Source organism: Arachis hypogaea, chromosome 8 (assembly GCF_003086295.3).
Source record: "Arachis hypogaea cultivar Tifrunner chromosome 8, arahy.Tifrunner.gnm2.J5K5, whole genome shotgun sequence".
In the NCBI taxonomy this organism is placed as follows: domain Eukaryota; kingdom Viridiplantae; phylum Streptophyta; class Magnoliopsida; order Fabales; family Fabaceae; genus Arachis; species Arachis hypogaea.
Window position 1 is genome coordinate 39,726,317 of NC_092043.1, and position 12,383 is coordinate 39,738,699.

At 31.8% G+C, this 12,383-nt stretch overlaps 1 protein-coding gene across 1 annotated transcript; it reads left to right on the forward strand.

Annotated features, from left to right (window-relative positions):
* Positions 1-7,642: 7,642 nt before the first annotated feature.
* On the forward strand, positions 7,643-11,508 carry LOC112707418 (dynamin-related protein 5A). The gene is made up of 7 exons (XM_025759157.3): positions 7,643-8,284; positions 8,362-8,568; positions 8,674-9,102; positions 9,335-9,562; positions 9,666-9,861; positions 10,047-10,737; positions 11,104-11,508. The coding sequence occupies exons 1-7, from the start codon at positions 7,739-7,741 to the stop codon at positions 11,288-11,290; spliced, it is 2,484 nt and encodes an 827-aa protein (XP_025614942.1). The 5' UTR covers positions 7,643-7,738; the 3' UTR covers positions 11,291-11,508.
* The last annotated feature ends 875 nt before the right edge of the window (positions 11,509-12,383 follow it).

A 12,383-nucleotide genomic window follows, 5' to 3' on the forward strand; every position in this document is an offset into this window, starting at 1 on the left:
CTTCAAGTTGATAAAATTTAAAATAGCCAAAAATAATTACCAAAGCAATATATCACAGTAACAATATCACAAAGCATAGAGCAATTTAAAGTTAAACAAAGTAACACAGCAACATATATCATTAAGTATCATTGTCCATAACCTAAGCCAATTCTAACTTTTTTTCTTTTTTTTTTCTTATCCTTTTGTCATCAATGAGAAAAAAGATCATTTAAAAACTGTTAGTGGCTAAACAAAAGAGTCATCAAGTAGTAAAGTAGTTATGGGTTACAGTCATCCAAATAAATAAAGAAAAAAGAGTTCAAGCAAAACATCTAAATTCACAGAAGAGATAAAAGAGTCTAAGTATCAGAGTTCGAATCATTAGAGGCTTCATCATCATCCTCGTTATCAGTATAGTTGTAAGGCCAACCTCAATGTCCTCCACATAATCCCTGAGAATTCAAATTCTTCATTTAGTTTTTTTAAGCGCATTTTTCTCCATAACTTCATTCCTTTTGCGCTCGACTCCATAGTTGATGAGAAGATCGGTCAAATTGACGAGTTCTTGGAGCACATTCTTCATGATACCTGTTAAGATTCTGATCTTAGAGGAATTACATGTGGGAATCAGTGGATCTTCATCATGGGATAGATCTTCAATGCCTTCATCAGTGTTGTGGCACTAAGTTGTTGTTCTTTTTACTGCACCACCGCTTTTGATGTAAGAGTTACAGCCTCTAGAAATCTTAGCCCCAAAATCAATATTATAATATTAAAAAATTTTAGTGAGCAACATTGCATAAGGTAAAGCATTTTTTGAACTGACACATGCATGCATTCGTCTCATTAATAAATATGCAAATGAAAAGAGAATTTTGGAAAGAAGAGCAAATATAACCAGTGTGTCATAAAAGGAGACTCGCTGAAAAGAGCCACTTTGAGACAGAATCATATGATTCACAATCGTGTGCAGATGGGTACGGACTGGACCAAGAGATTTATGAGTGGCAGTGGTACATTTAAGGAGAGGAATATTGACACAAACAGTCTTTAGGGCTTCAAAATATGGCACATTGAGAGACTCATCCCACTTACCAGAGGTGAACACATCAATTCTCCTGTCCTGGTAATCTAGGGCTTTGCTGATGTGATACTTGTCGAGAATGATGGTGCGACCTTTAACAAAGGAAGTGATTCTCCCTTCTTTGTAGGACATGTTGCTATAGAACTGTTTCACTAGATTAGGGTAAATTTTTTCACGAATGGATAGGATGGGAATCCATCCTTGACATGCAAACAGAGGCATAAGGTTTAGACCTTTTCTACGAAGTTTTCTAGATTGACAAGTTTAGAGGAACAGAAAGTGCGCTTGTAAATATCCTTGCAGAAAAACATATAGTTCATGAAGGAGTTATAACAGCGACGATCAAAGGAAACTTGAGGGAAGTCAATATAGAAGAATTTGTAGAAAATGGGATTGGAGAGTTTAGGTTCAGAAATAGAACAAAGATGAAAGTCAATGACTGTATCGCGACCGTGGCGAATAGGGGATGAAGGTAGCTCTTCATCTTCTTCATGAATAGGTCTCTTGCCTCGGGGTGAACTGGGTTGAGAGGAACTAGGCTGAGAGACATTTGGCTGAGTGAAAGTTGGTCAAGGAATTACGTCAGGTCGACGAGCAGTGGTTTTGGTGCGAGCCATTTCAGGAACAGTGTTTAGAGGAGAGGTATGAGGAGAGTTGGTAGGAGATGGAGATGTAGATGATTAGGAGTTTAAGAAAATAGGAGTGGAAGGATCAGAATGTGAAGAATGAACACCACTATGAAATTCTCTACGGGCTGCTCTCTTCTTGCGAGTCATATTTATAGAGCACTGGTTAGTTGCAGAATATGAAGAGTGGAGTGAAGGAGTGGAGAGAGTTGAGTGCGAAGGGATGCATGTAGTGGGACATTAATATAGACCTTGAGTAATGCAAAGGTCTCAGCTTGAAAAAGAGGATAAAAATGAAAACTTTAAAAACCATTTAATTTCACAGCTGTAACTTTTATTTCAGAAAAATTAATTTGAAAGAAGTTTGGATGTAAATGAAAAGCAATTTTAAAGAAAGTCCAATTTATAAAATAATGTTAAATATTTGGGACTAAAAAGAATTTCTGATATCCAAGTCCAAAGTGAGTCCAAAGTGTTCCAACAAAAAATTGACCTATATGATGGTAGACATGTCAGTGCTCCAGGTCCACCAAATTACACTTGCTTTCAACGAGTCCAGGAAACCTCACAAGGAGATAATGAAGCCTACTCATCATCTGTCCAGAATAATCTCATCTCGATTTGTGAGACAAAACGCTTAAATCACAGTATCAAGAAAATTAAGAAATATTAGATGAATCATGAATGCCCAATGCAGTGCGCAGTTTGCAGAATCTCTCTTCAATCAATGGTTTGGTAAAAATATCAGCTAATTGATCTTTAGATTTAACAAACTGAATATCTAAATTTCTATTTTGCACATGTTCTCTTATAGAATGAAATCTAACTTCAACGTGCTTTGTTCTTGAGTGCAAAACAGGGTTCTTTGAAATATTTATAGCACTCATATTGTCACAAAATAATGGAATATTAGATACTTTCAGTTTATAATCAGCTAACTGAGTTTTCAACCATAGTAATTGAGAACAACAAAAAGAGGTTGCAATATACTCAGTTTCGACAGTAGATAGAGCCACTGTTACTTGCTTCTTGCTTGACCATATATTGAGTGATTTGCCAAGGAAGCAACACATGCCACTTGTACTTCTTCTATCAACATAGACTTGCACAAGAATAAAATGATCATTGAAATTTTTAATAAATAAAGTGGTGTTAGTGGCTCCTCTTTGAAAATTATTTTTCAATAAAAATGAGTTAAGCCTCTCATACCAAACTCTAGGAGTTTGTCTTAAACCATATAAGGCTTTAGCTAGTTTGAAAACATAGTTAGGAAAGGTTTTGTTTTCAAATCCAGGAGGTTGAGCCACATAGACCTCTCCATCTATTATACCATTAAAGAATGTACACTTTACATCCATTTGGAATAGCTTGAAGCAGCAATGAGCTGCATAGGCTAAGAACAATCTGATAGCTTCCATTCGTGCTACAGGTGCGAATGATTCATCAAAATCAATCCCTTCCTCTTGATCATAGCCTTGAGTCACTAATCTTGCTTTATTTCGGACAATGGTTCCATCTTCAACCAATTTATTTCTGAAAATTCATTTTGTACCTGTGACTTTCTTTCCATTTTGCTTAGGAAGACCTCTTACTAAGCCTTTTTTAACAAGTTTAGAGATTTGGAACATGCTAGCATGTCTTAATCTCTTATGCCACATCCATTTTTTAGATTCCATTGAAGAGAAACAAGTCACATTTTGAACAACAAGTCACATTTTAAACTTCAAGATCATGTAGTGTGAGATCGTAAACATTGTCACTTCTTTTTGCAACAAATAAACAGCCACTGTTTTCTCATTAATGACCCTACAATCTAATTTCCTAAAGGTTACTGCATATCCAAGGTCACACAATTGACTTATACTCAAAAGATTATGCTTTAGCTCATCTACTAAAAAGACACTATCAATGCACGTAGAAAAATTTTTGCCATGACCAATGGTAATTATTTTATCTTTACCATTATTTCCGAAAGTGACAAATCCTCCATCATACTTATTGAGTTTGATGAAGAAGGTATCTTTTTCGGTCATAAACCTTGAACATTCACTATCAAAATACCACATGTATAATTTTTTCTTGGATGTAAGGCAAATCTGTATATTCTTCAACTAACTTTAGGTATCCAAATCCATTTGAATCCTTTTATGTGAAACTTTTTGGTTGTCCAAGAACATTATAATCATGAACAACTTTATATAATTTACTATTATTACCAAAAGACCTTAGAAATACGAAGCATTGTTAAGAATCATGACCTTTATACAATTTACTATTATTACCAAGAGCATTATAGTCATGACCTTATGGTATGGCGGGACGAGATCGGGTCTCTATCCGTCCTGATATATATAATATATATTTATAAATATATATATTTTTAATATATAATATATATAATATATATAAAATAATTAGTAAAATAATGAATAATATTGTATTATATTAAAATTTTTACTTTAGTTTATGTTACGTATGTAATGATGATAATATAAATTTTAAAATTTTATTTTATTTATTAAATTTTAATAATTATAAAGACAGGTAAAGACGGGATGAATATCTAAAAGAACGAATTAGAATTTAATTTTTTATTAAACAAGATAAATTTGATGCGAGTTATTATAGAGTAAAACGGGATCAAATAAGGTAAAAATCTGCTCTTACCCGCCGATTTCCATCCTTAAAAAAGAGAATCTATGTATAAGAGAAGAGGGAAAAGAAACTGTGATTGAAGTGTTACTTAGTGAATCAAGAAAGTTTGGAATTCAGGAAAATGACATTGGGGGTAGTTAACATGTTTTTTTAGGAATTTGGTGGTGATGGCGTTAGTATTAAACGAGATGGAATCAAGTGTAGTGAAAAAGAGACAGAAGAGAGGGAATGAAGTGGCCATGGGTGATGGGTGTAGTGAGGGGATACTAGAGGCGATGTGGTGGCTTGTGCGATGATGATATGTTGGAGAGAGAAGAGAGATGATGGCCATATGATAGAATGTTAAAATTAAAAAAAAAATTCATGTATTATATAGATAATTAATCATATTATCATATGAGTAAAACAATTAATTTAAAAATTAATTTAAATGTATAAATTTAATTAAATAATTATATAAAAGTTGTTATCATATTAATATATCAAAATTAAATTTAAAAATAAATTAAAATTTATTTTAATTACTCGTGTAAAATTGAATAAATTAAATATTAAAAATAATTTTAAAAAATTTATAAATATATTTATTATTATTTTTGTTATTGTTGTTATTGTTTTACAAATATTTCTTTTGCTTCATTTGAAAAAATAAATATTATTTTAATTTTTGACTCATTTAGATTAAATTAAGTTTTCAATCATTCTTAGTCATATTCAAAGTTAGGAATTCAAACTCTAAAAAAAAAAAAAGTCTTTTGTGAAATTTAAATTTTTTATTTTTTTGCAATAAAAATTAAATTAATGGCTATTTTCATTATTATTTTTTAAAAATGTTTTTGTCTCATTCTTGTATAATACTATTTTTGAAAAATATTAAAGTAAAAAATATTTAAATAAATCATCCATATAAATTACTTAAACCATATTTAATTTTTTTCCCTTAAAATACACTAACAATTTTAGAAATATTTTCTATTTTTGTAAATAATACAATCTTTTTTATTAAAGCGAAAAAATTGATAAAGCTCTAATACCTCGTATTTGATTTTGCTACAATTTTGATTTTTTTTAATCGGCATGTAATTCGAGACCAAGCTAGACATGAACTTAAAAGGAGTTATTAGATTTAGGGTTTAATCCAGTAAAATTATTTTTGGACGCTAAGCTTTACTACTAATTATTATATAATTTGTTGTTTGGTTGATCATGACACTTTCAGTAATCTTAATAGAGGTATTTTTGTTATTTTAAAATTAACTACAAGAATATTTTAATATTTTTAGTATTTAACACTAATAGAATTATCTATTATAATATTTGTTTTCAAACTAATATCCGTTTTAATGAGATATAATCGAGTTGAGTTAGTCAAATTTGAAAAAAATTGAGAACTTGACTGATTAAATTTGATCGGTTTAAAGTGGATCAAATAAGTATCTTTTTTATGATTGAATTTAAACAGAATTTGCATGTTCGGATACTGAATTAAAATTATATTTTATAAAAAAAAAGAAAAAAATATTTGCAACAAAAAAAATACAAATAAAAAAATAGATAAACAATGATTGAAGTAAAATTAAGATTAGACAAAAATTATATAAATTTTATATTTTTATCTTTTAATAAATAAAATAATTAGGTCAGTTCGATTTCACACTCAAAGAAAAAAAATTTTTTTTTGTGAAATTTAAAGTTTTTTTTTTTTTTTTTACAACAAAGTTAGTAGTGATTCTTAGATTTTTTTTTAAAAATATTTGTCTCAATTTTGCATGTTATCCTCTTAAATTAATATCAGAGAATTAAGTCTATTTAAGTAAATTATGCATATAAATTATTTAAATCATATTTACCTTTTCTTTTAAATTTTAATAGTAATTTTAAGAATATTTATTATTTTTATAAATAATATTTTATTTATAATATTTAAATAAATTAAATTTTAAAAAATATTATTTGTATAATAAAATTAACTACTAAAAATCAGCTATCAATGTATTTGTATATAAATATGTGTGTACTTTAATTTATTTTTAATATGAATTTGTATTTCAATAAATATTTTATACTAATGGATGACTTTAATTGTTAATTTTAATGTACACATAGTATAATCGTAAATTTTTTATTTTATATATATATATATTAATGTTTATTTTTATGTATCGATATTTAAATAAGAAGATATAGAATATAGAAAAAATAACACAAGTATGCTTTAGTATGTATAGTATAATAAAAATAAATTTTGATATAATGAGATGAATTAAATATAAATAATTAAAATACAAAATGCTTAAGATAATTAATTTTTAAAATAAAGAAATAATTAAAATCATTCTCTTATACGAAATATTTATTTTATGTTAAATAGTATACATATAAATTTAAATTTTAAAATTTAAAGTTAAATTCATAAATATTTTTAAGTAACTAATTGATGAGAGTTTTTTTTTTCTTATAATATGCTTACGCAAACTAAATGGTAGTTTGGTCTTTTTCTTTTAATACATTTAAAAAACACTTATACTAAAAGGTATTTGAAATCTTTTTAATTAATTTTTAAATGGATATTTTAAAATGTTTAAATAGTCTTCTGGTGACGTAATTTTATAAATTAAATATAAATTTTTTATTTTTAAAATCTTAAAAAGATAATTTTTATCTTTTTAAAATTAATTATAAAATTATTTTATTTTTTATGATTAAATTAACTTTTAATTCAAATTAAATAAATTTAATATTAAAAAATATTTGTCTTTTAAAATTAATTTTAAAATAATATTTTTATTTTTTTATTTTTTTATTTTTATTTTTATCATAATTTTATAATAATTTAATATCAATCGAAAAATAAAATAACTCAAATTAAAATCACAAAATAAAAAGATTTTAGTCCAAGGATCTTCTCTTTCTTCTTAATTATAGAGTACTAAAATTTTATATATAAATTTTTTCTCTAATTTCGAGTACTAAATTATATATCTAACTTTTTAATTTTAAAAATATTTATTTTAAAAAAAATGACAAAAAAATTTTTATTACAAGAGAGGTCATTATTTTAAATTTTTTCATAAATATTTAAATAATTTTTTAAAAAATTATAATTTAATTTTAAAAGTGATATCAAATATTAATACTATATCTTTTTATAAGTTAAAAAAAAAAATAATTAAGGACTTACCAAAATTGGGCTTAAATAATTATAGGGGGCCTTAAGGTTTAGTTTTGGACAAAAGGGCCTAAGATTCTAAAAAATTAAAAGTGCCTCAGAACAAAAACTAACGGCTCCATCGGCAAATTCAAATTCAAAAGTTTCACTTACGCTCTCCCCCCCCCCCCCCCCCTCTTCTTGTTCCTTCACCCACCAATTCACCACATCCTTCTTCCTTCAATGGCCACCAACACCACCACGAACTCCTCTTCACTCACCACCCCAACCAAAACCCCATCCTCAATGTCTCGAAAGCACCACCAGCACCACTCTGACGCATCCTCGTTGGCCGCGAAGTCGCGTCGCTTTGAGGCCTACAACCGGCTTCAGGCGGCGGCAGTGGCGTTCGGGGAGAAGCTTCCGATCCCTGAGATCGTGGCCATAGGAGGCCAATCAGACGGGAAGAGCTCCCTCCTAGAAGCATTGCTGGGTTTCCGGTTCAATGTCCGCGAGGTGGAGATGGGAACCCGAAGGCCCCTCATCCTCCAGATGGTTCACGATCCCACCGCCCTCGACCCTCGCTGCCGCTTCCAGGAGGAGGATTCCGATGAATACGGTAGTCCTTTGGTTTTGGCATCTGCCATTGCTGACATCATCAAGTCAAGAACCGACGCACTTCTGAAGAAAACTAAGACAGCTGTTTCTCCTAAGCCTATTGTGATGAGAGCCGAATATGCTCATTGCCCGAACCTAACCGTTATCGATACCCCCGGCTTTGTTCTTAAGGTGGCATAGAATGTTAACTAGTCTATTTTTTTGCTGGAAATTCTTTGTATTTAGATGGTCTTAATTGTTTTTGGCAGGCAAAGAAGGGGGAACCGGAGAACACGCCGGAAGAAATACTTTCGATGGTGAAGTCGTTGGCTAGTCCGCCCCACCGTATGCTCTTGTTCCTCCAGCAGAGTAGCGTCGAGTGGTGCTCCTCCTTGTGGTTGGATGCTATTCGTGAGATTGATCCAACATTTAGAAGGACTGTAATTGTTGTCTCCAAATTCGATAATCGTCTCAAGGTAACTTCTATTGTGCATTTAAGACATTGTGTTAGGGTTTAGGGTTTAGATAGTTGAATTGTACAAGTATCTAAATGCTGCTATTTGCTTTTGTAATGGACACAGGAATTTAGTGACCGGTGGGAAGTGGATCGGTATTTGAGTGCAAGTGGTTACCTTGGAGATGGCACTCGCCCTTTCTTTGTGGCCCTGCCTAAAGATAGGGGTAACATTTCAAATGATGAGTTCCGAAGGCAGATTTCTCAGGTGGACTCTGAGGTTCTTCATCATCTGCGTGATGTAGTCAAGGGTGGTTTTGATGAAGAAAAGTTTAACTCTCATATTGGTTTTACCCGTTTGAGAGACTATTTGGAGTCTGAACTTCAGAAGAAATACAAAGAAGCAGCGCCGGCAACTCTCGCGTTGCTCGAGCAACGCTGCACCGAGGTGACTGCAGACCTTGCTAGAATGAATTCAAAAATACAGGCCACCTCAGATGTTGCTCATCTCAGGAAATTCGCGATGTTGTATACAGCTTCTATAAGCAACCATGTGGTGAGTTATCATCATTATGGAATTTATGAGTGAGAAAATTTGAAAACTTAACTAGGTGTTGTATACTTAGCAAAAAAATTATTTATAGACACTATAACTTTCACTTGTTATGAATATTTTATGCTAGACAACATGCACTTTATGCTGTTCTGTGATTTTTAGACATCTTTTTAACAATGGTTATGAGCCTAGGTTCTCAAATTAGTAACTATCTTGTTTCCGATTTGTCAAGGGTGCACTTATTGATGGTGCAGCAGATCCTTGCCCTGAGCAATGGGGGAAAACTACAACTGAAGAGCAATCTCAAAGTGGCATTGGAGCTTGGCCTGGTGTCATCACAGATATGAATCCCCCAAATTCTACTTTGCGCCTTTATGGGGGAGCTGCTTTTGAAAGAGTCATACATGAATTTCGATGTGCTGCCTATTCCATTGAATGCCCTCCAGTGTCAAGGGAGAAGGTACTTCATATACCTTTTAGAATTTACATAACTGATTTGGAAACATATCATCTTTCCTTTTTTTCTTCCTCAATTTGAGATTCTTTTGATATGCTTTCAACAGGTTGCGAATATATTACTTGCCCATGCTGGCCGAGGCGGCGCAAGAGGAATAACAGAAGCTGCAGCAGAAATTGCTCGTTCTGCTGCTAGATCATGGCTTGCTCCTCTTCTTGATACTGCTTGTGACAGACTTGCTTTTGTTTTAGGAAACTTATTTGATTTGGCTCTAGAAAGAAACCGCAGTAATGACTCAGAGTGTAAGTGATTCTCCTTGCTGAAAATTTGTCACTGTTTCATTTGGTTGTGTATTTACCATTAGAATGTTATAAAATAAATCCTATGACAGAATTGCAAATGATCATTGTGTGAAATTGTTTTATCTTTTACTATATGTTTAATGCATCTAATTAGAGAAGCTGAATGGTGGTTATTTTCATTGCAGATGCGAGTAAAACAGCTAACATGGACGGCTATGTTGGTTTTCATGCTGCATTAAGGTGTGCATTCAGCCGCTTCATAAAGGATCTTTCAAAACAATGCAAACAACTAATTAGACACCACCTTGATTCAGTTACCAGTCCATACTCACAGGTCTGCTATGTCAATGACTTTCAAACATGTTATGCACCAAATGCTCCTCCTTTCAAAAAATTAAACCAGGTTGCAACATCTTCCTTTTTTCTTGAGCTGAGCGACATGGGTTCTGCATCCCATGATGTAGTAATGAGGGACCAGGAAAATATACCTCCAGAAAAGCATCATGCTCAAGAAACCACCCCAGGCAAAAATTCAGAAGCCAGAGAAGCTTTACATGAAAGCAACATTACTGTCCCTGAAACCCCATCTCCTGATCAGCCAGGTAATCCTATTCATGGATTGGCAAAAAAGGAGCATGGCATTTGCAACGACAATGGACCAAGAAAAAGAGCGTCTAGAATGACAGGGAATAGCAAGAATTCTGACCAGATCATCAGGATGCAAAATGGTGGTCTTCTATTTGGAAATCAGGAAAAATCTGGTTCTGCTTATTCAGAAATCTGTTTCTCAGCAGCGCAGCATTTTGCGCGAATTCGCGAAGTTCTTGTTGAGCGAGGCGTGACATCGACACTAAATTCTGGATTCCTAACACCTTGGTAAGCTTTTCTATGCATATGTAAATAATGTTATGCTTGTAATTGTAAACATTGCTTCTAGTCGATTGCATAAAAATTGACATTTCCTTTTGCAATGTTAGATTTACTTATAGAAAGTTAGTTAGCAATGTCACATTGTATCACATTCCCTTTAAAGAAATAATGTAATGCCTTGCTTTTTCCTTGTTCCTTTTATTTCAGTCCTATTTTAAGAACTAAGAAAAAACTAGGTCGTTAATGAGAGTATGAGACCATGACCCTGCATTTGATTATGTTGATACTGTACTTTTAAAAATTTTAATCACCCTAACTGAGATCATAACTTTATTTTGCAACACTGTTGTTTCTTGCCTACTTTTGTTGCAGCCGCGATCGGCTTGTTGTGGCTCTTGGATTGGATTTGTTTGCCCTGAATGATGAGAAGTTCATGGACATGTTTGTTGCTCCTGGTGCAATACAAGTGCTACAAACTGAAAGAGAATCCCTTCAGAAGCGGCAGAAGATACTCCAATCTTGCTTGAATGAGTTCAAGACTCTAACTCGGGAACTTTGATAATAAGAGTCACATCCAGCTCTCCCACAGAATTTTTATTTAATTCATTCACATTTAGTGAATTTCAATCACTGCAAGGTAAAACTTTGATATGGGGCCTTCCTCATTGTAATATATGCTTCTGTAACATGAATTTTCTTCATAATGGTTTCACTGATTTGTAGCTTGATGGTTCACAATTTAACATTTATCCTAAAATGAATTAAATTTCTTCTCAAGTAGCATGTTTTATTTGTCAATATTTATATACTCTCTTGTTTCACAAAATCACTTTTAAAAATTTTGGTACATTCATAATTTAATTTACCTTGATAAATATTGTTTAGCAAACTTTTAAATTGATAAATATTTTGGAACAAAAAAAAATAACACTACAGCTCAAATAAGTATTGATTTCATTTAGGTAGGTGTGACACTAATCATTTTACTAGAATTACGACATACTTTTATATCAACAATAAAAATCAAACTCCCATGATAACCATCTATTTCACATGTATATGCAAATAACAGAACTCATGTTATTGGCTGTAACTTGATCAGGTGTTAGTTCCAAAACTTATGGGTTGGTATCACTTAACATCTGCTGTAAAATGCTCTGTCAATTGATTGCAGATTGCCCTGCATGTTTGGAAGGGTAACTATTTTGGGACCATGAATGTGAACAGAAACAAGTCCTAGGTGTTTTATGGTTCACTTTTAAGGAATTTGTTGACCCTTGTGAATTAAATGTCTCATTTTCTTGCTAACCAACTGGACAATAACATGATACCATGCATCTATGAATACCCTTCCTAATTTAGTGTTATCTCGTGCAACAAATAAACAGTTTAGGGAATGAGTTTCTCCACCTTGAAACTTTTATTACGGGAAAAAATAAACTAAAATAAAATTAAAAAATATGCTCTAAATGTGTGTGTGGAGATTAGGAGATAGACTTGTTAACCGGCAAATATAGGCTTATAATTATAATGTTCATGATGCAACTCTGCCCTATGTTTATTAGATTTAATTCATATTATGAAATTTGATCTAGTACTTTTTTGGTTGACTGAGTCATATTGTTAGTTAGCTTAATTTATAAGTAAAAATT

Coding starts and splice junctions, on each gene's coding strand:
- LOC112707418 (XM_025759157.3), top strand. CDS start 7,739: ATGGCCACCAACACCACCACGAACTCCTCTTCACTCACCACCCCAACC. Junction 8,569..8,673: donor AATTCGATAATCGTCTCAAG/GTAACTTCTATT, acceptor TAATGGACACAG/GAATTTAGTGACCGGTGGGA. Junction 9,563..9,665: donor CTCCAGTGTCAAGGGAGAAG/GTACTTCATATA, acceptor TGCTTTCAACAG/GTTGCGAATATATTACTTGC.